Source organism: Coregonus lavaretus, assembly GCF_964263955.1.
Source record: "Coregonus lavaretus genome assembly, chromosome: 8".
Lineage (NCBI taxonomy): Eukaryota > Metazoa > Chordata > Actinopteri > Salmoniformes > Salmonidae > Coregonus > Coregonus lavaretus.
Genome location: NC_139995.1, coordinates 13843233 through 13868156, shown reverse-complemented (window position 1 = coordinate 13868156; position 24924 = coordinate 13843233). Strand labels below are relative to the sequence as shown.

The window sequence follows — 24924 nt, the reverse complement described above, 5'->3', positions numbered from 1 at the left end:
ATAAATAACGGAAAAGTGGTGCGTGCATATGTATTCACCCCCTTTGCTATGAAGCCCCTAAATAAGATCTGGTGCAACCAATTACCTTCAGAAGTCACATTATTAGTTAAATAAAGTCCACCTGTGTGCAATCTAAGTGTCACATGATCTCAGTATATATACACCTGTTCTGAAAGGCCCCAGAGTCTGCAACACCACTAAGCAAGGGGCACCACCAAGAAAGCGGTACCATGAAGACCAAGGAGCTCTCCAAACAGGTCAGGGACAAAGTTGTGGAGAAGTACAGATCAGGGTTGGGTTATAAAAATATATCCGAAACTTTGAACATCCCACGGAGCACCATTAAATCCATTATTAAAAAATGGAAAGAATATGGCACCACAACAAACCTGCCAAGAGAGGGCCACCCACCAAAACTCACGGACCAGGCAAGGAGGGCATTAATCAGAGGCAACAAAGAGACCAAGGATAACCCTGAAGGAGCTGCAAAGCTCCACAGCGGAGATTGGCGTATCTGTCCATAGGACCACTTTAAGCCGTACACTCCACAGAGCTGGGCTTTACGGAAAAGTGGCCAGAAAAAAGCCATTGCTTAAAGAAAAAAATAAGCAAACACGTTTGGTGTTCGCCAAAAGGCATGTGGGAGACTCCCCAAACATATGGAAGAAGGTACTCTGGTCAGATTAGACTAAAATTGAGCTTTTTGTCCATCAAGTAAAACGCTATGTCTGGTGCAAACCCAACACCTCTCATCACCCCGAGAACACCATCCCCACAGTGAAGCATGGTGGTGGCAGCATCATGCTGTGGGGATGTTTTTCCATCGGCAGGGACTGGGAAACTGGTAAGAATTTAAGGAATGATGGATGGCGCTAAATACAGGGAAATTCTTGAGGAAAACCTGTTTCAGTCTTCCAGAGATTTGAGACTGGGACGGAGGTTCACCTTCCACCAGGACAATGACCCTAAGCATATTGCTAAAGCAACACTTGAGTGGTTTAAGGGGAAACATTTAAAATGTCTTGGAATGGCCTAGTCAAAGCCCAGACCTCAGTCCAATTGAGAATCTGTGGTATGACTTAAAGATTGCTGTACACCATCGGAACCCATCCAACTTGAAGGAGCTGGAGCAGTTTTGCCTTGAAGGATGGGCAAAAATCCCAGTGGCTAGATGTGCCAAGCTTATAGAGACATACCCCAAGAGACTTGCAGCTGTAATTGCTGCAAAAGGTGGCTCTACAAAGTATTGACATTGGGGGGGGGGGGGGGTGAATAGTTATGCACGCTCAAGTTTTCTATTTTTTTGTCTTATTTCTTGTTTGTCTCACAACATTTTTTATTTTGCATCTTCAAAGTGGTAGGCATGTTGTGTAAATGAAATGATACAAACCCCCCAAAAATCAATTTAAATTCCAGGTTGTAAGGCAAAAAAATAGGAAAAATGCCAAGGTGGGTGAATACTTTCGCAAGCCACTGTATGTACATGTAGGTAGAGTTAGCCTTTAGCTCGGTGCGGATGTTGCCTGTAATCCATGGCTTCTGGTTGGGATATGTGGGGACGACGTCGTCGATGCACTTATTGATGAAGCCGGTGACTGAGGTGGTATACTCCTCAATGCCATTGGATGAATCCCGGAACATATTCCAGTCTGTGCTAGCAAAACAGTCCTGCAGCGTAGCATCCGGGTCATCTGACCACTTCCGTATTGAGCGAGTCACTGGTACTTCCTGCTTTAGTTTTTGCTTGTAAGCAGGAATCAGGAGGATAGAATTACGGTCAGATTTGCGAAATGGAGGGCGATGGAGAGCTTTGTACGCATCTCTGTGTGTCGAGTAAAGGTGGTCTAGAGTTTTTTACCCTCTGGTTGCACATGTGACATGCTGGTAGAAATGAGGTAAAACGGATTTAAGTTTGCCTGCATTAAAGTCCCCGGCCACTAGGAGCGCCACTTCTGGATGAGCATTTTCTTGTTTGCTTATGGCCTTACCAGCTCGTTGAGTGCGGTCTTAGTGCCAGCGTCGGTTTGTGGTGGTAAATAGACGACTACGAAAAATATAGATGAAAACTCTCTTGGTAGATAGTGTGGTCTACAGCTTATCATGAGGTACACTACCTCAGGCGAGCAATACCTCGAGACTACCTTAATATTAGACATATTGTGACATATTGAGAAATAGACACACACCCCCACCCCTCGTCTTACCAGACGTACAGTAAACCCAGCCAATTGTTTATTATCTGTGTCGTCGTTCAGCCACGACTCAGTGAAACATACAAAATTACAGTTTAATGTCCCGTTGATAGGATAGTCTCGAACGGAGCTCATCCAGTTTGTTCTCCTGTGATTGCACGTTGGCCAATAGAACGGATGGTAGAGGCAGGTTTCCCACTTGCCGACGAATTCTCACAAGGCACCCTGGTCTGCGTCCCCTGTATCTCCTTATTTTCTTCATGCAAATGACGAGGATTTGGGCCTTGTCCGGGAGCAACGTTATATCCTTCGCGTCAGACTCATTAAATAAAAAATATTTGTCCAGTTCGGGGTAAGTAATCACTGTTCTGATATCCAGAAGCTCTTTTCGGTCATAAGAGACTGTAGCATCAACATTATGTACAAAATAAGTTACAAACAATGCGAAAAAACACGCACAATTGGTTAGGAGCCCGTAAAACGGCAGCCATCCCCTCCATTTTCAAGCTCTGTCAAATTGGTTGTTGATCATTGCTACACAGCCATTTTCAGGTCTTGCCTTTGATTTTCAAGCAGATTTAAGTCAAAACTGCAACTCGGTCACTCAGGGACATTCACTGTCTTCTTGGTAAGCAACTCCAGTTTAGATTTGGCCTTGTGTTTTAGGTTATTGTCCTGCTGAAAGGTGAATTCATCTCCCAGTGTCTGGTGGAAAGCAGACTGAACCAGGTTTCTTCTAGGATTTTGCCTGTGCATAGCTCCATTCCCTTTCTTTTTTATCCTGATAAACTCCCCAGTCCTTAATTATTACAAACATACCCATAACATGATGCAGCCACCACTATGCTTGAAAATATGGAGTGTTACTCAGTAATGTGTTGTATTGGATTTGTATTGGATTTGCCCCAAACATAACAAAAAGTTAATTGCTTTGCCATGTGTTTTGCAGTATTGCTTTAGTGCCTTGATTGACAGGATGCATATTTTTGTTTTTATTCTCTACATGCTTCTGAATTTATAAAATAATTATGGTGTCTACAGAACTTGTTTCTTTACTAGTAAGGGATTTCCTCAAGTTATGATTAGCCGACGATAGCTAACTTTGGATGGGTGACAAAAGTTCCAGCCATTGTGTTGGCTGTTGTCATCTTACCTATCTGGTTTCTGTTTGGCGAGTAGAAAGCATTGACAACAGCAGCGCCAATGATCCACCTAGTAAAAAAAAACAATTAGAATAAAGATATCACCATTTGAGAGAGAATGTGTACTCACGTGTAAATGTGCTTATGTTCACTTCCCACTGGGCACACACTGGTTGAATCAACGTTGTTTCTACATCTAGATGACATTGAACCAACGTGGAATAGATGTTGAATTGACGTCTGTGCCCAGTGGGGGGGGTCTACAGTATGTGAGGCTAAATGGATGTATCTTACATGTCCGGGTCGACCGGCTCTCTCAGCTTCTTCAAAGTCTTGTGTGCTTCAGCCTGCAGGTTCTCAAGGATGTTCTCAAAGTAGTTCTCCTCACTGAAGTTCAGCTGCAGAGAGAGACCAGATCATCAGAAACAATAGACAACAATTTGTACATCCATTTCTCTTTGAAAAGGAGGATGTATCATAGTCCTTTGTCCAGGTCACACATACATGGGCATACTCCTGGTCAAGCTTCAAATTGCTCTCTTCCAGAATGTGGTCAGGATAGCCAATATGCTCCTTTATGGCCATGGCCTGTAACATAGAGCAGTAGAACATTTAGCTGGTAAGTTCTTTGTTTTACACATTCAAAACGCTGATGTACATGGTATGTTTGTTTGCAATGCTTTGTTTGTACCTTCTCTCTTGCCTTCTCCTTAGACTGGTCATCCATCCAGCTAAGCTCCTCAAGTGTCTCCACATACGCTTCCTGGATCTTACTGATGAGGTCACTGACCTGTCCACACAAAGAGTTAATAAATCAACATATACACACCCGTAATAACTCACATGGACACAAACGGGCACTCATGTTAAAAATGCGGACTAAACTGCTTAAGTGACAGTGATATAATAAGCCGGTGAGGGATTTTCCTGTTTTGCCTCCATCCCATCAACAGGAGTGACTCACCATGCGTTTACTCTCGCCAGCAAAGGTCTCTCGCACATACAGAGCACCCACTGCGTTCTCCATGCTGCCCTGGACGTAGCGCACACAGTCTCTCCACCGCGCCTCCTCCACCGTGGTCCCGTACAGAGCCTGACACACACACACACACACACACACACACGCGCGCGCACACACACACACACACACACACACGCACACACACGCACACACACGCACACGCACACACACGCACACACGCACACACACACACACACACACACACGAATTAGCTTTTCAATGTGCTTGTTTCTAAGTGTGCTCCTAGGTGTGCTCATATATCCGTCTCGCCTTTCTATAGTGTGCCCTGGCATCTTTGAAGCGGCGACTCAGGCTGCTGACTCTCTCCATGACGAGCTGCCAGGTGAGGTAGTTCTGCATGGTCCTGGAGGAGGCAAACATGGATATATTCACCAATCATGTCACTCAATCACTCAAGCAATGGATCTACATGACGCACACAGCCCAAGATGATGTGACCACAATCTACCCTCCTGCATGACTCACATGATAATTCACAGTAGATACTATATTGATAGAAGCACATTTGAACTATGGGCTCTCGTTGGGCAGAGTCTGACCTGACAGTGTGTTTGGAGAGCACGTCGTTCATCTTCTCCAGGTAGGGGGAGCTGTAGACCACCACCTCCTCCTCTAGCTGTAGCTCCACAGCCACGCTGGACAACACTCCACGCACAAACCTCATCCAGTTAAAACCCTGTCAGAAATATCAGCGTTTTTTCTATTATTATCAGGCTGAGCCTTCTTCTGCAAGCAACAAGTACCTTCGGAAAGTATTCAGACCCCTTGACTTTTTCCACATTTTGTTACGTTACAGCCTTATTCTAAAATTAACTAAATACACACAATACCCCATAATGACAAAGCAAAAATAGGTTTTTAGAAATGTTTGCTAATTTACAAAATAAATAAGTTAAAAAAAATTTTTTTACATAAGTATTCAGACCCTTTACTCAGTACTTTGTTGAAGCACCTTGCCAGCGATTACAGCATCGAGTATTCTTGGGTATGACGCTACAAGCTTGGCACACCTGTATTTGGGGAGTTTCTCCCATTCTTCTCTGCAGATCCTCTCAAGCTATGTCAGGTTGGATGGGGAACGTGGCTGCACAGCTATTTTCAGGTCTCCCCAGAGATGTTCGATCGGGTTCAAATCCGGGCTCTGGCTGGGCCACTCAAGAACATTCAGAGACTTGTCCCGAAGCCACTCCTGTGCTGTCTTCACTGTGTGCTTAGGGTCGTTGTCCTGTTGGAAGGTGAACCTTCGCCCCAGTCTGAGGTCCTGAGCGCTCTGGAGCAGTTTTTCATAATGATCTCTCTGTACTTTGCTCCGTTCATCTTTCCCTCAATCCTGACTAGTCTCCCAGTCCCTTCCGCTGAAAAACATCCCTACATTATGATGCTGCCGCCACCATGCTTCACCGTAGGGATGGTGCCAGGTTTCCTCCAGACATGAGGCTTGGCATTCAGGCCAAAGAGTTCAATCTTGGTTTCATCAGACCAGAGAATCTTGTTTCTCATGGTCTGAGTCCTTTAGGTGGCTTTTGGCAAACTCCAAGCTGGCTGTCATGTGCCTTTTACTGAGGAGTGGCTTCCGTCTGGCCACTCTACCATAAAGGCCTGATAGGTGGAGTGCTGCAGATGGTTGTCCTTCTGGAAGGTTCTCGCATCTCCACAGAGGAACTCTGGAGCTCTGTCAGAGTGACCATTGGGTTCTTGGTCACTTCCCTGACCAAGGCCCTTCTTCTCCGATTGCTCAGTTCGGCCGGGCGGCCAGCTCTAGGAAGAGTCTTGGTGGTTCCAAACTTCTTCCATTTAAGAAAGATGGAGGCCACTGTGATCTTGGGGACCTTCAATACTGCAGAATTGTTTTGGTACCCTTCCCCAGATCTGTGCCTCGACACAATTCTGTCTCGGAGCGCTACGGACAATTCCTTCAACCTCATGGCTTTGTTTTTGCTCTGACATGCACTGTCAACTGTGGGACCTTATATAGACAGGTGTGTGCCTTTCCAAATCATGTCCAATCAATTGAATTTACCACAGGTGGACTACAATCAAGTTGTTGAAACATCTCAAGGATGATCAATGGAAACAAGATGCATCTGAGCTCAATTTTGAGTCTCATAGCAAAGGGTCTGGATACTTATGTAAATAAGGTATTTCTGTTTTTAATTTTCTATACATTTGCAAAAAAAAAAACTATTTTCGCTTTGTCATTATGGGGTATTGTATGTAGATTGAGGATGTAACGTAACAAAATGTGGAAAAAAGGAAGGGGTCTGAATACTTTCAGAATGCACTGTACATATAGTACAGTGTACTATTAATAGACAAAGCCATCCGACTCAAGTCTCATCCACTTGAAATCACTGGAGTGGAAGCACTTACGTTGAGATTAAAGGACTCCTGCAGCTTACTAAGGGTCATCTTATTGTAGAGAATCGTGACATCCTGACGTTCCTCTGCAGGGGATGTGGCCTATGACACGACAGCACAGAAAGCATATGTGTACAGTAATGTCTGATGTATTATAATTTAAGGTGACAAAATGTATTTAGACGTAATATTGATCTATTCATGATATTCATAAAATATAACATGCAGACAACATAAAGTACAATGTAGTTCATTTCATGAGTCTCTATTAGATGTTTCTTGCTGTAGACTAATTCATTGAAGTCTCTTTTTAATTTCTGTCACAGTTCTGGTTCCTATTGTGGCAGGTTGGCACTCACATTGGCAATATCTGTCTCCAGCTCCAGCACCTGCACCATTTCCTCCACCACACGGTCATCTTCCTGGGTCAAGTTCCTGTTCTCGCGGGCAATCCTCGCCATGGAAACCATGAACTGCAAGTAGGCCTCTCGCACCTAAAGAGACATATGACACATAAATGCAAAGTTGACCTGCAATAACATCAATATAACATTAATAAGATGTTGATGAAAGTACCCTTTTGTAGTTTCCATCGTTGAAGTAATAATCTCTGGATGGCATTCCCAGTCCTGGCTGGTCAATCTGTAAAATATAAACAGACATGTCAGTTTTCTATCACCAAATCAGTATTGGTGAAAATTTACAAAAAAAACACTGAACTTTGGGAACATGATGTATTCAGACACTGTCCTTACGTAGATAATGTGGCGCTTGGAGTCGCGGTCATCCGTCCACACATACATGTCCAGCATAACCTTTTTGTGGTAACGAGAGTTGAGGGTGGCTAGAGTGTCCTCCAGGCTCCAGGCCTCTTCTGGGATAATAACATTAAAACAATTATACACAAAGCCATTCAATATAACATTAAACATCTGTCTTGCAGAGAGTACACTGACTATCTCTCACACAGCCAAGTATACAGTGCCTTCAGAAAGTATTCATATCCCTTGATTTATTCCACATTTTGTTGTGTTACAGCCTGAATTCAACATTGATTACATATATTTTTTTATCTCACCCATCTAACCACAATAACCCATAATGACACAGTGAAAACATGTTTTTAGACATTTTTACAAACGTATTGAAAATTAAATCCAGAAATATCTCCTTTACATAAGTATTCACACCCGAGTCAATCCTTTGTATAAGCACCTTCGGCAGTGATAACAGCTGTGAGTCTTTCTGGGTAAGTCTCAACATTTGACCATTATTCTTTTAAAAATTCTTCAAGCTCTGTCAAAATCATTGCTAGACAACCATTAAATCTACTTGAAAATCTATGGCAAGACCTGAAAAGATTTCAGTCAAAACTGTAACTCGGCCACTCAGAAACATTCACTGTCTTCTTGGTAAGCAAATCCAGTGTAGATTTGGCCTTTTTAGGTTATTGTCCTGCTGAAAGGTGAATTCATCTCCCAGTGTCTGGTGAAAAGCAGACTGAACCAGGTTTTCCTCTAGGATTTTACCTGTGCATAGCACCTCTGTACCTTCGGGCTCTGATCAGTCCCTACACCCAAACGAGGGCATTGCGTTCATCCACCTCTGGCCTGCTGGCTCCCCTTCCTCTGCGGAAGCATAGTTCCCGCTCAGCCCAGTCAAAACTGTTCGCTGCTCTGGCACCCCAATGGTGGAACAAGCTCCCTCACGACGCCAGGACAGCGGAGTCACTCACCACCTTCCGGAGACATTTGAAACCCCACCTCTTTAAGGAATACCTGGGATAGGATAAAGTAATCCTTCTACCCCCCAAAAAAAAATTGTAAAGTGATTATCCCACTGGCTATAGGGTGAACGCACCAATTGGTGAGTCGCTCTGGATAAGAGCGTCTGCTAAATGACGTAAATGTGCCCTTGAGCAAGGCACTTAACCCTAATTGCTCCTGTAAGTCGCTCTGGATAAGAGCGTCTGCTAAATGACTAAAATGTAAATGTAAATGTAATTCCGTTTATTTTCTATCCTGAAAAACTCCCCAGTCCTTAACGATTACAAGCATACCCATAAAATGATGTTGCAAACAGGATGCATTGTTGCAAACAGGATGCATGTTTTGGAATATTTTTATTCTGTACAGGCATCCCTTTCACTCTGTCAATTAGGTTAGTATCGTGGAATAACTAAAATGTTGTTGATACATCCTCAGTTTTCTCCTATCACAGCCATTAAACTATGTAACTGTTTTACAGTCACCATTGGCCTCATGGTGAAATCCCTGAGCGGTTTCCTTCCTCTCCGGCAACTGAGTTAGGAAGGACACCTGTATCTTTGTAGTGACTGGGTGTATTGATACACCATCCAAAGTGCAATTAATAACTTCACCATGCTCAAAGGGATATTCAATGTATGCTTTTTTTTTAATGTTCACCCATCTACCAATAGGTGCCCTTCTTTGCGAAGCATTGGAAAACCTCCCTGGTCTTTGTGGTTGAATCTGTGTTTGAAATTCACTGCTCGACTGAGGGACCTTACAGATAATTGTATGTGTGGGGTACAGATATGAGGTAGTCATTCAAAAATCCTGTTAAACACCATTGTTGCTCACAGAGTGACTTGTTAAGCACATTTTTACTCCTGAACTTATTTAGGCTTGCAATAACAAAGGGGTTGAATACTTATTGCCTCAAGGCATTTCAGCTTTTTATTTTTAATTAATTTGTAAAATTCCACTTCGACATTATAGGGTATTGTTTGTTGATCAGTATGAAAAATGTATGCACTTACTAACTATAAGTCGCTCTGGATAAGAGCGTCTGCTAAATAACTAAAATCTAAAATGTAAATGTAATAAAATCTCAATTTAATCAATGTTAAATTCAGGCTGTAACACAACAAAATGCCGCACAATTTACAGAGCAGTCATAAATCTGTTTGTGCAAATGCACCAGATGCACTTACGCGTGGTTAATTCTGTTTGAGCCACCGTCTTTGATTACATTTAATTATCCTGGAGGTTTGGCGCAGAGCACAGCGGTCTATTTTAAGAATCAGTCACAGTCCTGGTTGAGGAGCTACTCTGCTTCCCACTCACTCACTCACCCCCCCCCCGCCAACCCACCCGCCCACCATCACAACACCTGAGAGCTGGGAGGAGGGGCAGGCTGGATGAGCATGTCACATGTCACTCATCATTTCAGCTGGTGTGTGTGTATCAGTACCTGTAACACTGTTCCAGTCCTCAGAGGCAACAGGCCAGTCTCCTATGCTGTCGATGAGACGCATGAGAGGCTGGGAGTCGCGCTGCTCTATCAGAGCTACAGGAGACAACACAGTAACACCATTACTAACGCACTGTGAGTGAATCTTACATACTTACTGTTGATGAATATTACAGAGTATGCAACTAATTCTGATGAAACCAAAGATCTGTGTAATAGTGTTAACTGTTGTTGAGTTAGTATGAGTTTAGATGAGAGAAATCCGACTCACTCTCATTCATGCAGGAGCTGTAGAGAGTTTTGGCCTTCTTGAAGGCGTCACGGTCCTGATCACTCTCAGTCTCAAAAACTCCTGTGAGAAGATAACCAACATCATCACAAAGATTGACCTAATTTTGTTCATTGATTTGATCTAACACAGCAGGTTGATGATAACACCATGTAATACAAGACAGTAGCTGACCATGGGTCACTTTTATCACATAATGGCAGACCCTGAGGTTACTATGGAAACATGTTGCTGACTGACCTTTAAAGGCCTGTTGCAGTCAAAAACATGATTTTCCTGTGTTTTATATACGTTTCCACACTATGAGGTTATGATCATGCCTTTTTGCACTATGAGGTTATGATCATGCCTTTTTGGTGTAAGAGCTGTTTGAAAAGACCGCCTGAAATTTCAGCCTGTTTTGGTGGGATGGAGTTTTGGCCTTCCATGGTGACATCACCATGCGGTAAATTAGTTAGTAGACCAATAAGAAAGAGAGTTCCAAACCTCTCTGCCAATAACAGCTCATTTTCAGTTTTCCCCTCCCCACTCAGGCCACTCCTAGCTAAATTCTTGCTAGAGAATTTGTTTTTTGCTAAGAAGCTATTTTTGTTTCTTTTTGCCCATTTTAATTTAAAACAATCGCAGTAAGATACACAAATGTTACCCAGAAATGATTTGACATTGAGATAAAAATGGCTACATTGGACCTTTAAGCACAATCTCCAGCTTGTCTCTGAGGATGTCAAAGACGCTGTGGCGGGAGCTGGTCTCCGGGATGACATGGCGCTCCAGCCAGCCCCCACAGGCATACTGGTAGAAGTTCTGACACGCCTCCACCGTTGCATCCATGTTCTGCAGGAGACGAGCAGCTGTGGGCCCACAGTCAGATGAGGAGTCAAGAAAGGGAAATATGGGATTACATAACAGGAAAGGGAAACTTGTGATGCAGTCGTCTGTCATGTTGATATAATATTGAGTGATGAGTTTGTTTTGGGAGGACGGACAACTCCATATGAAGGCGGAATGCTCACCTGCAGTAACACACTCAGGAGTTGTGCAAACATTGCTGGGGCCAGAAAGATACTGCTGCCCTGAAAACATCACAGTGAATGGATATAAGAGGATCTTTTAAGAAAAAACAACTATCGTCATTCCTGGCAAAGAGTATTAAATTATTAACAGCAGCATCAAGGACCCTTTAGATTTTCTCTGGCAAGTCATGGCTTGATACTGTCTGTCTGTCTGGTCTCTATGAAATGGCTGTGTCAGCGTTGACTATTCTCTCACTTTTGTCCGAGGGAATTAGAAGGGGAACATCCTCTGGCCAGTTTACATTGTACCGTATCCTATAACATGAATATAATCACAGATTTCAACTCAAGTGTCAAGCCTCACCCTCAGTGACTGAGCTCCTTGACACACCAGGTATCTCTGCATGGGAGAGAAAATAAACATACAACATGCTTGATCAGGGAAGTTACTAGTACAGTATGGAATGCTTTACTCACCTCAATATTGGACATTTTATTCTAATTAGAAAATTGGTTGCCTATTTATGCCTCAATATATTTTACAAAACACTCTGGAATAGTTGTCACAAGATGCTCATAAAGTTGTTCAAATACTGCTTGGTTTGTGCTTTCCAACTAGACTCATCATAACATGAAAACCTGATAAATATCACACATGTTCTGGTAAATCATTTCGAGTAAGAGGTGAGTGTAATAGTGGAGGTCAAATTCTATATTTATTTCTACTACCCAATGCCCATTGCCCAACTATAGTCAAACCATATGACCTCCACAATTTGACATACCCGTGAAAAATTGTAAATTGCATTACCATTAGTGGGGGAAATCAGAGTGTCACAGACCAAATCAGGGCATTACGCACTTTACTTTACAAATGGCATGGCATTTAGCAATTGATTAGGTAGACTAGTTCCCGGTTGTTGGGTTGAGCCTACCTCTCAGAGCCGAAGTGTAGAGGACTATCAGTCCAGCTAGGGCACAGCTGACCAGCAACAACAGCACAGATAGCCCGATCTCCGCAACAGTCCAACGGCGCTTCCCTGGTTTGGTTGATTTTTCCATGATATCCATTTGGCTTTCGGATTTGCCCATTCTCACCTCTCCGGCCTCTCTGGAAAATTAGCGTGCAGAGTGACGGGGACGGGGTACAGGCAGAGAGCCTGCGTACCCGTTTGTGAGTGGGCTGTGCAAAGTGATGCAGTGCTATGCCAGTCGCTCAAGTGACCTAGACCGAGTGAGAGAAAACATAATTGAACCTTCAACTTACCTCTTCTTCGTATGAAAGTGTGTCTCCTTTCTATGCTAAAGCTCCTTTATATGCTAATAGCCTAATGAATCACACCCTTCCATTGGGCCTACTGCGCAACTGGAAATAAATAATTGTACGTGTCCGATGTGATCAATGGTGTTCCCTTGACTGCTTCTGTGATATGACCCAGACACAGCTGACACGGATGCACACAACAAATTGTGAGCTCGGCTAAGCTACTTCGCTATTTTGAGAAAATTCTTAGTTTGGATACGTTTTTAGCCTTACAAGTGGTCATATTAGGCTTAATGTTAGATATAACGTGGGTTTCTTCACCCACTCATATCTTAAAGCATTTTGAATTAAATTATGCATTTGTTCTTTTAGTACAAAAAAATGATGTGTAAGCCTAACTGAATAGGGGTAATGTAGCCCTTTATAATTCTACAGTTGGCTGTACACCTCCAGAACAATATTTCCTACTCATCACAATGTTTTAACTGAACACAATATTGCACATTAGCATTTCTGGGGAACAAATCCCAATGAGTCATACCTTTAAGCATCACTTCGCATCTTTTCACTCATCAACATCTGTTACTCCTCCCATACCAGCCTGTTGCACACTTTCTCTAGCTGCTCTTCTAATAGGAGTGACAGGAGGCAGGGCTGTAAATCAGAGGTTCATGTCGCTGTGCCCCATTAGCTCCTCCTGATGAATACTCATGGGCACATGTCTGGCACTGCTGTGATGGGGGGTGAAGGAGGGGGAGGAGGGTATGCTGTTGGAGGAGCTACAGTTCTTTACTGCCCATCTCTAATATATTCACAGAAGCTGTCTGTCTCTATGTCAGATATCTCTGTAGTCAACAAGACCAGGTTGCTCTGGTAAGCCTGTATCCAAGCCTAAATCTGCTTTCACCCCTCAGACAAAATATACAATGAATTCATTATTTTGATATTTAGATATTGCATATTTGATATCTAATTTGATTGCACTGTCATCGTTAAGGATCTTTTTCCAAATCAGGTTTCTTATGGCTGTGGTCATTTATGTTTTCAATTCCGTTGATATATACTAAACAAAAATATAAACCCAACATGCAACAATTTCATTGATTTTACTGAGTTACAGTTCATATGAAGAAATCAGTCAATTGAAATAAATTCATTAGGCCCTAATCTATGGATTTCACATGACTGGGAATACAGATATCCATCTGTTGGTCACAGATACCTTATAAAAATGGGCCTCACATTGGGCCTCAGGATCTCTTCACAGTATTTTTGTGCATTCAAATTGCCATCGATAAAAATGCAATTGTGTTTGTTGTCCATAGCTTATGCCTGCCCATACCGTAACCCCACCACCACCATGTGGCACTCTGTTCACAATGTTGAGATCAGCAAACCGCTCGCCCACACAACGCCATATGTGGTCTGCGGTTGTGAGGACGGCGAGGACGGTTGGACATACTGCCAAATTCTCTAAAATGACATTGGAGGCGGCTTATGGTAGAGAAAATAACATTAAATTATCTGGCAACAGCTCTGGTGGACATTCCTGCAGTCAGCATTGCCAATTGCACACTCCCTCAAAACCTGAGACATCTGTGGCATTGTGTTGTGTGACAAAACTACACATTTTATAGTGGCCTTTTATTGTCCCCAGCACAAGGTGCACCTGTGTAATGATCATGCTGTTTAATCAGCTTCTTGATATGCCACACCTGTCAGGTGGATGGATTATCTTGGCAAATGAGAAATGCTCACTAACAGGGATGTACACAAATTTGTACACAAAATTGGAGAGAAATAAGCTTTTTGTGCATATGGAACATTTCTGGGATCTTTTATTTCAGCTCATGAAACATGGACCAACACTTTACATGTTGCGTTTATATTTTTGTTCAGTATAGGTATTACCCTCAAATATCTTGGGGAATAGATGAGATTTAGTAATTTTTAAAAGAGTCCTTCTATTTAGACCATGAGCAGCGTTTCACTTTGTGAATTAGAGCAATGATGCAATGTTATGGTGTATAACTAGACGTCAAAAGGAAACCTTTGGGTGGAAAATGTAATGGATTTAGACTTTCTTTGCTCTAAGCACCTTTTCTTGTTAGTTGGGATTACATGTTTGGTGACTGGTACCATAGCCACTTCTCTAAACTTCTCAACTCTGTGCCAGGGATTAGTGCCTGCCTGTGTGTCAGTTCAACAGAATGAACTTACTCCATGTTTCTGAACTCTGAGCCTATACTCACGTCTACACATATTGTTTTGTTTATACACTACATTACCAAAAGTATGTGGACACCTGCTTGTGCAACATCTCATTCCAAAATCATGGGCATTAACATGGAGTTGGTCCCCCCTTTGCTGCTATAACAGCCTCCACTCTTCTGGGAAGGCTTTCCACTACTTGCTTCCATTCAGCCACAAGAGCATTAGTGAGGTCGGGCACTGATGTTGGGCAATTAGGCCTGGCTCGCAGTCGGTGTTCCAATTCATCCCAAAGGTGTTCGATGGGGTTGAGGTCAGGGCTCTGTGAAGACCAGTCAAGTTCTTCCGATCTCGACAAACCATTTCTGTATGGACCTCGCTTTGTGCACAGGTGCACTGTCATGCTGAAAGTTGGAAGCACAGAATCGTCTAGAATGTCATTGTATGCTGTAGCGTTAAGATTTCCCTTCAATGGAACTAAGGGGCCTAGCCCAAACCATGAAAAACAGCCCCAGACCATTGTTCCTCTTCCACCAAACTTTACAGTTGGCACTATGCAGTCGGGCAGGTAGCGTTCTCCTGGCATCCGCCAAACCCAGATTTGTCCGTCGGTGAGATTTACACCATTCCAGCCGATGCTTGGCATTGCACATGATGATCTTAGGCTTGTGTGCGGCTGCTCGGCCATGGAAACCCATTTCATGAAGCTCCCGACAAACAGTTCTCGTGCTGACGTTGCTTCCAGAGGCAGTTTGGAACTCGGTAGTGAGTGTTGCAACCGAGGACAGACGATTTTTACGCGCTACGTGCTTCAGCACTTGGCGGTCCCATTCTGTGAACTTGTGTGGCCTACCACTTCACGGCTGAGCCGTTGTTGCTCCTAGACGTTTCACTTCCCAATAACAGCACTTACAGTTGACCAGGGCAGCTCTAGCAGGGCAGAAATTTGACAAACTGACTTGTTGGAAAGGTGGCATCCTATGACGGTGCCACGTTGAAAGTCACTGAGCTCTTCAGTAAGGCCATTCTACTGTCAATGTTTGTCTATGGAGATTGAATGGCTGTGTGCTCGATTTTATACACCTGTCAGCAACGGGTGTGGCTGAAAAAGCAGAATCCACTAATTTCAAGGGGTGTTCACATACTTTTGTATATATAGTGTATCTGTGTAGTGACAAAGAAAATGTAACATTTTAAATATTTATTTTTAATTGTTGTCTAGTTTGTTAAGACATTTCAGGTGGCTTTGGGGGTATTTGTAAGAGGCACACATGCAGCGTTCATGGTCAAAACAATCCATAAAGTAAGCTACATGCATGATACAGTATTCATGCAAGATAGAATAGAAAAGTGGTAGCAAAATTAGTATACATAAATGACATTAAATAAAATGACCAGCAAAGATCCTACAAATGAGACTGCAGTTTAAATCCTATGAAAACGTGGAACTATAGCAGCAATAAAGATATATCTGCGTATGTACCTGTCCTGGTTCAATGTGTTCAAAGGTAGGTAGCAAGGGAGTGCCTGTGAGGCAGTGCTCCTTACCTGTATCTAGACGGTAGAACTCCCTGAGACGTCCCTCACAGCAAGCTGTATTTCCCAGACACCCCTACTGAGCTGTCACCCAGAGCTGGTGTGTGAAGAAATGACGCTGTGGCGCTGGATGCTGGAGAGAGACTATCTGATCCAGTTTGCAGCTCAGGGAGTGAGTGAGAGAGAGAGTGAGAGAGAGAGATGGAGAAAGAATATCCTTTACAAAAAAAACACATGAATGGAAATGATTTCCTTGCAATATTTTGTTTTTCCTATCAATACTTTTGGGTTTATGTTTTGCTTTCAATATCATATTTTTGTTTTACAATACTAAGAATTTTGTTCTCGACTTCAGAAGTTTTGCTTGATATTAATGGCACAAAAGTAACTCACTCACTAGAGGATTGCACCATATAATTACTCTATTAAAGGTGTTTAAAGCTACAATCCTTCATTTAAAATTAACAAAGTGTACTCTCTGCCACAGTTTCAGTAAAAAGCTGAGGGATGGGGCTGGAGAAATGCAACCACTCTCAAATCCATAGACTACGCTATGGATGCAAAGGCTGACCATCCATGATATCAAAATAATAGTTTTAACAATGTTTTTAGGCTAAACAGTGGTTGTTAAAATTTACTTTGTTTACAAACGTTGGAGTAAAACAAGCTTATATTTTGGGTTCTGATGGGGAACTAAGCTCATGAGCTTTTGAGAGTGGTTATGTTATATTCTTCAAGTGAGATTTTCACATGTGGAGTTTTTTTTACATGTGAAATGACAAATGTGGATTATAATTAATGGACATTTTTTATAGGGGCTGATAACATTTTCGTTATGGCAAATCAAGTCTAAAATGTTCAAGTGGAAATTACAAGGTTTAGAAGCCTTTTTAAACCTTGAATACAACTTCGAATACAAGTTTGAGTTTCTTGCTGTGTAGAAAATTCCTGCAACAATAGGATGATCAAATGAAGATACGGCATCTGTATTCTCCTATCGTAAAAAGGTGGTGTTATAATGTGAACTCTAAATTGCAACATGTGAAAATATGGTTTCAGGTGTGAAATTTAAGCTCAACATGTGAAACAGCTATTTCACATGCGAAAATGCGATTTTCATATGTAAAACTGCAAATTCGACATGTTTCTTTTGTAAGGGATGTAAGAGAGAGTTGAAGGGAGAGGAGGGGTAGAGGTAGAGATGGTAGAAGGCTGCCAGTGAGATAGTGACAGTGATAATAAGAAATCATGAGGAGAAGAAGACTGTTGGCATGGAGAGAGAGAGAGAGGTGGCGAGAGAGAGGCAGAGGAGGGTATAGGAGGATAGCAGTAGGCATCCGTTTCCTCAGTGTTTCATTGAGGGATCCCGCCCAGCTGCTGAGTGAATCAGTGAAAAGGACAAAGGAACTCTGAGAGAGGGGAAGCTGCCTGGGAGCGCAACTGGAGAAAAGCAATGGGCTTACAGGACTCTGTGGAGGGAGTGTATGGAATGTAATATTGACTCTTTAGTGTCTCAGACCGTATGAGCAGGTTAAAACCATGCTCTCCAGCCCAAGGTAGGGCACTGCTGCTTGGGGGAAGTTAGTTAGTTGCTGCCTGGTCCCGCTGCTGGCTGAGACATGACCCTGCCCTGGTGTCAGATTGAAATGGCATGGCGCCCAGGCTCATTATCAGGCTGATTAACCACAATAATAACTGATATTAGATAGAGAGTGGGAGCCACTTTGGCCAGCTAACATCCTTTTCTCTGTCCAGCTGTCCATGACAGTTTAGTGTTGCTGATAAAACAAAGTTATGAAAACAGATCATGTTGAGGGCAGTGTATAAATTTAGCAGTGAACAATCTTTATCACACAAACTAGAACATGTACTGGACGTGCATTACCAGATGACAAAGGCCAAAATATATTTTTCATAAAAACTGTGGCAATCAAGGAAATACAGACTGCATATGGTTGGGGGAATATGCAGCACAGGGCATCATGCCTCCCAAAGATCTGATGGGGCACAAAGTACGTGAGGATGGCTGGGGGGTGGTCTGGAGGGGGACTAGGCCCCCCGTCTGTATTTTGGAGAATTTTGCCTTTTTCAAACACCTGAAACATATATTTCCTGTAATCTAGAGCCATAATCATTATGCCTAATTCTATGTCAAAAATATGTTTATTTTTCTGCATATCTTAGCATACCTCTTGAGCTGTCTGTATCCTCCTGACTGGCGGTTATGTTTTAAAGAAACTAAATATGCTTCTCTGCATCTCTGCTAAAATCTGGGTAAAAGATTGAAAGGAATGTGAGTCTTATTCAGTACATTTAGTAATTGCTTGCTTTTCTAAAGTCTACCAACCTTGCCAGCATGCCAGCTAAGATAGTTAGACAAGCTAGCTGCTGTAACTAGATTGATGCCTAAAATGGCTTCTTGGTAGCTAGTATGAGGTTGGGAGATTGGTAACCTATCTGGGCTAGCTAAAACCAACTTTATAAAATTGCTAGGTGGCTAGTAGTGTTACAGAGAAACAACAACAAAACAGGACAGGACAAATCTGAGAGGGCACATGCCCCTGTGCCCCCTATGGGCATGACACCTCTGATGCAACAGACATGCCATAGGAACTAAATATATGGGATCTCAGTAATATTTCCATTCCATTCCATTAGAAATGGGTCCTTGTGCGAAATATTCTATTGTTAGGCCCCGAGCCTGGGAAATCAAGGCTTGCAAATGAGCTCATCATTCTGGAATCATTTAGCTGGAGGGAATGTGTTCCTATAACTCGGAAATCATTCAACCTCCAAGTGACAGAACCATTGACAGCTACATGAATAAATAAACTCAAACTCTCGGATGGATGATAATATGCTCTGTGTGCATTCAAGAATGTATTGGAAAATGTTGGTTTCTTTTCGCTGAGAATTTGTCAACGCTCTTGGTTTCAGGTTAAGGGGGAAAGAAGGGGCCAGGAGTTGCAGGAGTTGTGCCCTGGGTAAGAATCCCCATTTCCTAACTTCATAAGTACTGTACATACGGTAACTCAGTTAAACAATACAGCGTACATTTGTGTCACTGCTAACTTAATAGGGAGGACCATTGACAGTTGGTGAAGGACAGTAGCTACAGATACAATGTCTGGCTGTTTGGCACGCCCACAAAACATTTGAATAGTTCATTCAAATGAAGTGTCCAGGGAGTTGTGACCTTTGTTTCTCAGTAGTCAACTTGCAGCTTCTTGATATGTACTATATTATATATTGATAGTTGTCTTAGGGATAACAGGCTGTTTACCAGACATGGCTTGTCATGCTTATTCTTCCTTATATGGCTGATTGTCTGATGATCTCTGCCCCCCACCTGTATATGGAGCAGAGACTGCTCACAGTGCTTGACAAAAGCATGTGTAATTGTATTCAAGTGCAGGAGCTCAAATTCAATCATTATAGATTTATTTGCTGTGTAAAGTGTATAAGGCAGTGTATGTTTGCGCTCGCTCAGGCCATAAGTAAATACTTCACTGTCTCAATGATTAGAAGCTTTGAAAAACTAGCTTTGAAAGCTTTTTAATTAGGCTATTAGGAATGAACTCAACTCGTGCTTTTGCATGAGTTTGCTAAAAGCCTGCTGCACCAGAATTCTCAATTCTCAAATGCAGACAGGTTTCTGTGGGGAAAATGGAAAGCTAGGGTCACCTGGGTTGTAATATTAACTACAGTTGTTGTTTTTATCAAGAACATACTGGACATTTATGTGTCTCTTTAATATAACAGATTAAAATTATTACATTTTGTATTACATTTAATAAAACATCCTCCATTCTGCACATTTATGATAACTGTTATTTTCATCATGTTCTCTTCCTATTATAGTAATTGGGTAACAAAAATGCATGTATTTTTTAAATGTAATATTCCATTTCATTTTGCTGGAATTGTTTTGTTTCTTGCTGGAACACATATTTCATAAGCCTATGAAAATGGTTGTAGTCACCAGTTGCAGATTTCCCATTTTCTGCAATTTATTAATACATCCCTGCATAATTCTAAAGGATTATTGCTCTTTGAATGTCCCCAGCTAACACACCATATATGAGCTTATCATTGCATAACTTTAGAATAAGCATTGTTTTAGACGTGAATCCCATTTAGTCATGCTGTCACTAAGTTGATACCATCCCACATCAAAGAAAATACATTAAATCCAATGGCTTTTCAAACACAATTTGTCTCTGTAGGTCAGGTCCAAACAAATGTGTGTTCTGGGTTTACATAACAATGATTGCCTCCTTGGTTAAGAGCTGGAAAAACAGAGCCATTGTTTCTGGTTTGACAGGAGTGGATGTTGAGGCTGTCTGTCTGTCTGTCTGTCTGGTGTGACAGCGTTAGTTAGTTGTTCCTACAGACTGGCTGTTAGGGTCATAGCAGGCTGTAGATTAATGAGCTGATGTTCCCGCCTGATGTTCTATGCTCTGCTGTGATTAACGACAATGTCCTCCCTCTACAGATTTACTGCCTGGTTGTCTAACTCTACCTAGAGGCACAGGGCTCTGCACGTTTGTCAACTCACATTACATTAACATTTGCATTTTAATCATTTAGCAGAAGCTCTTATCCAGAGCGACTTACAGTTAGTACATTCATCTTAGGATAGCTAGGTGAGACAACCACATATCACATCATAGTAAGTACCCTTTTCCTCAATAAAGTAGTTATCAGCAAAGTTTTAGTCAAGATAGACCCTCGTAACAGGTCCTTGTCAACACATCTCTCCAGGCCCACTACTAACTGATATGATTTCTCCTCCTCATCTTGGTCTCTCCAGGCTTTCTCAACAGCTCTCTCCTGGTTATGATTCACTTTAGTATCTGTATGGGTTGTTGTACATTAGCATGCATTGCCTGTTTCCTGTTAGGTTGTCTTTCCTTTTATACAAGCTATCTGAGCACTGAGCAGTCTTTAATGCCTCTCTAACTGAGGTGAAATCCATAATTACTTTGATTATAACCAGCAATTTGTTAATACCGAGAGTTATCCTCATGAGGGGCATTGAGTAGCAAGGATAATGTTTGGCTAACTGTGACTGTGCTTGTATGTGTGCTTGTGTGTGCATGTGTGTGTTTGTATGTGTGTGTGCGTGCGTGCGTGCGTGCGTATGTGCGTGTGTATATCTTTTGTATTTGCCTGTGCTCTGCAGGCATTTCTGTTTATGTGCGTCTCTTGTACTCCAGTGGAGAAAACTGCTATAACTATGCCATTGAACAGAATCCAGGGGGTCAACTGATTAATAAAAAGGAGAGTGCTATTGCGATGTACTCTTGAGTGTTGCTATATCAATGGTGTAATTGCTTTTTTATTAATCAGTGTCTGATGTAACAGAGCAATTATAAGCTTACTTTCGGTTTTCTGTACTATTATTCCGTAATTCGTCCTCAGGGGGACATTGAGAGATGACGAGTGTCCCTGTCCCAAGGTCAACCTCAAATCAAAATCAAATTTTAATTTGTCACATATAACCTGTTTAAAGGTCTTACTGGTGCGCTCATGCATGGTTCAGTGTTGCTTGCCTGGAAGCGAGCATAAAAGGCATTTAGCTCATCTGGTAGGCTCCCGTCACTGGGCAGCTCGCGGCTGGGATTCCCTTTGTAATCCATTATAGTTTGTAAGAGCTGCCACATCTGACGAGCATCAGAGCCAGTGTAGTAGGATTTGATCTTAGTCCTGTATTCAAGCTTTGCCTGTTTAATGGTTCGTCGGAGGGCGTAGCGGGATTTCTTATAAACCTCCGGATTACTGTCCCGCTCATTGAAAGCGGCAGCTCTAGCCTTTAGCTCAGTGTGGATGTTGCCTGTAATCCATGGCTTCTGGTTGGGATATGTACATACGGTCACTGTGGGGAAGACGTTGTCAATGCACTTATTAATGAAGCCGGTGACTGATGTGGTAATCTCCTCAATGCCATCGGATGACTCCCGGAACATATTCCAGTCTGTGCTAGCAAAACAGTCCTGTAGCTTAGCATTCACTTCTTTGGACCACTTCCATATTGAGCACGTCACTGGTACTTCCTGTTTGAGTTTTTACTTGTAAGCAGGAATCAGGAGGATAGAGTTATGGTCAGATTTGCCAAATGGAGGGTGAGGGAGAACTTTGTATGCGTCTCTGTGTGTGGAGTAAAGGTGATCTAGAGTTTTTTCGCCTCTAGTTGCACAGTTGACATGCTGGTAGAAATTAGGTAAAACGGATTTCAGTTTTCCTGCATTAAAATCACCGGCCGCCAGGAGTGCCGTCTCTGGGTGAGCATTTTCCAGAGACAGGCTTGAATAAGCTAAGTAGCCAGTAGGCAGAGGTTAGCATAATGTGTCTGATTCTCTGTAATGATGGTATGGGTATAATAATGCATTTTATTTTGTAAAGTGGTGCAGCCTCAGTGTTCACAGTAAACGCATGCCGGAAGTTGCACAGAATTTTCACAACATTCAAGTTTGCACTCAGCAGACCTGAAATTTGCTCAGTGCCGGAAAAAATTAGAGGGAACATTGTTAATATATTTACACCCGTTGTGACATACACTACCGTTCAGAAGTTTGGGGTCACTTAGAAATGTCCTTGTTTTCGAAAGAAAAGCAAATGTTTTGTCCATTAAAAGAATGTCAAATTGATCAGAAATACAGTGTAGACATTGTTAATGTTGTAAATGGCTATTGTAGCTGGAAATGGCTGATTTTTAATGGAATATCTACATAGGCGTACAGAGGCCCATTATCAGCAACCATCAGTCCTGTGTTCCAATGGCACGTTGTGTTTACTAATCCAAGTTTATCATTTTAAAAAGCTAATTGATCATTAGAAAACCCTTTTGCAATTATGTTAGCACAGCTGATTAAAGAAGCAATACAACTGGCCTTCTTGAGACTAGTTGAGTATCTGGAGCATCAGCAATTGTGGGTTCGATTACAGGATCAAAATGGCCAGAAACAAATAACTTTCTTCTGAAACTCGTAAGTCTATTCTTGTTCTGAGAAATGAAGGCTATTCCATGTGAGAAACAGTGAGAAACGGGGCACAACTGAGCAAGAGGACAAATACATTAGAGTGTCTGGTTTGAGAAACAGACGCCTCACAGGTCCTCAACTGGCAGCTTCATTAAATAGTACCCGCAAAACACCAGTCTCAACGTCAACAGTGAAGAGGCGACTCCGGGATGCTGACCTTCTAGGCAGAGCTGCAAAGAAAAAGCCATATCTCAGACTGCCCATCTTAATCTTTTCTTTTTATTGGCCAGTCTGATATATGGCTTTTTCTTTGCAACTCTGCCTAGAAGGTCAGCATCCCAGAGTCACCTCTTCATTGTTGACGTTGAGACTGGTGTTTTGCGGGTACTATTTAATGAAGCTGCCAGTGTCATAACCAGCCATAAAATAATGCAATATACAGTGAGGGAAAAAAGTATTTGATCCCCTGCTGATTTTGTACGTTTGCCCACTGAAAAAGAAATGATCAGTCTATAATTTTAATGGTAGGTTTATTTGAACAGTGAGAGACAGAATAACAACAAAAAAATCCAGAAAAACGCATGTCAAAAATGTTATAAATTGATTTGCATTTTAATGAGGGAAATAAGTATTTGACCCCTCTGCAAAACATGACTTAGTACTTGGTGGCAAAACCCTTTTTGGCAATCACAGAGGTCAGACGTTTCTTGTAGTTGGCCACCAGGTTTGCACACATCTCAGGAGGGATTTTGTCCCACTCCTCTTTGCAGATCTTCTCCAAGTCATTAAGGTTTCGAGGCTGATGTTTGGCAACTCGAACCTTCAGCTCCCTCCACGGATTTTCTATGGGATTAAGGTCTGGAGACTGGCTAGGCCACTCCAGGACCTTAATGTGCTTCTTCTTGAGCCACTCCTTTGTTGCCTTGGCCGTGTGTTTTGGGTCATTGTCATGCTGGAATACCCATCCATGACCCATTTTCAATGCCCTGGCTGAGGGAAGGAGGTTCTCACCCAAGATTTGACGGTACATGGCCCCGTCCATCGTCCCTTTGATGCTGTGAAGTTGTCCTGTCCCTTTAGCAGAAAAACACCCCCAAAGCATAATGTTTCCACCTCCATGTTTGACGGTGGGGGTGGTGTTCTTGGGGTCATAGGCAGCATTCCTCCTCCTCCAAACACGGCGAGTTGAGTTGATGCCAAAGAGCTCCATTTTGGTCTCATCTGACCACAATACTTCACCCAGTGCTCCTCTGAATCGTTCAGATGTTCATTGGCAAACTTCAGACGGCCCTGTATATGTGCTTTCTTGAGCAGGGGGACCTTGCGGGCGCTGCAGGATTTCAGTCCTTCACGGCGTAGTGTGTTACCAATTGTTTTCTTGGTGACTATGGTCCCAGCTGCCTTGAGATCATTGACAAGATCCTCCCGTGTAGTTCTGGGCTGATTCCTCACCGTTCTCATGATCATTGCAACTCCACGAGGTGAGATCTTGCATGGAGCCCCAGGCCGAGGGAGATTGACAGGTCTTTTGTGTTTCTTCCATTTGCGAATAATCGCACCAACTGTTGTCACCTTCTCTCCAAGCTGCTTGGCGATGGTCTTGTAGCCTATTCCAGCCTTGTGTAGGTCTACAATCTTGTCCCTGACATCCTTGGAGAGCTCTTTGGTCTTGGCCATG

The 24924-nt window shown here is 42.5% G+C and overlaps 1 protein-coding gene across 1 annotated transcript in view; it reads right to left on the bottom strand.

Moving 5' to 3' along the window:
- The window catches only part of mmel1 (membrane metallo-endopeptidase-like 1), a gene marked incomplete at both ends in the record, with an annotated part of 29154 nt that extends 16810 nt beyond the window's left edge, over positions 1 to 12344 (bottom strand). Inside the window, 17 exons of the mRNA XM_084166877.1 lie at positions 3346 to 3404; positions 3629 to 3732; positions 3839 to 3922; positions 4026 to 4124; positions 4299 to 4427; positions 4626 to 4719; positions 4916 to 5052; positions 6747 to 6836; positions 7094 to 7228; positions 7311 to 7376; positions 7490 to 7608; positions 9951 to 10046; positions 10222 to 10302; positions 10929 to 11090; positions 11253 to 11312; positions 11617 to 11652; positions 12188 to 12344. Coding sequence (XP_084023003.1) covers positions 3346 to 3404; positions 3629 to 3732; positions 3839 to 3922; positions 4026 to 4124; positions 4299 to 4427; positions 4626 to 4719; positions 4916 to 5052; positions 6747 to 6836; positions 7094 to 7228; positions 7311 to 7376; positions 7490 to 7608; positions 9951 to 10046; positions 10222 to 10302; positions 10929 to 11090; positions 11253 to 11312; positions 11617 to 11652; positions 12188 to 12344 — 1708 coding nt within the window. The remainder of the gene's footprint in view (positions 1 to 3345; positions 3405 to 3628; positions 3733 to 3838; positions 3923 to 4025; positions 4125 to 4298; positions 4428 to 4625; positions 4720 to 4915; positions 5053 to 6746; positions 6837 to 7093; positions 7229 to 7310; positions 7377 to 7489; positions 7609 to 9950; positions 10047 to 10221; positions 10303 to 10928; positions 11091 to 11252; positions 11313 to 11616; positions 11653 to 12187) is intronic.
- Positions 12345 to 24924: the final 12580 nt, after the last annotated feature.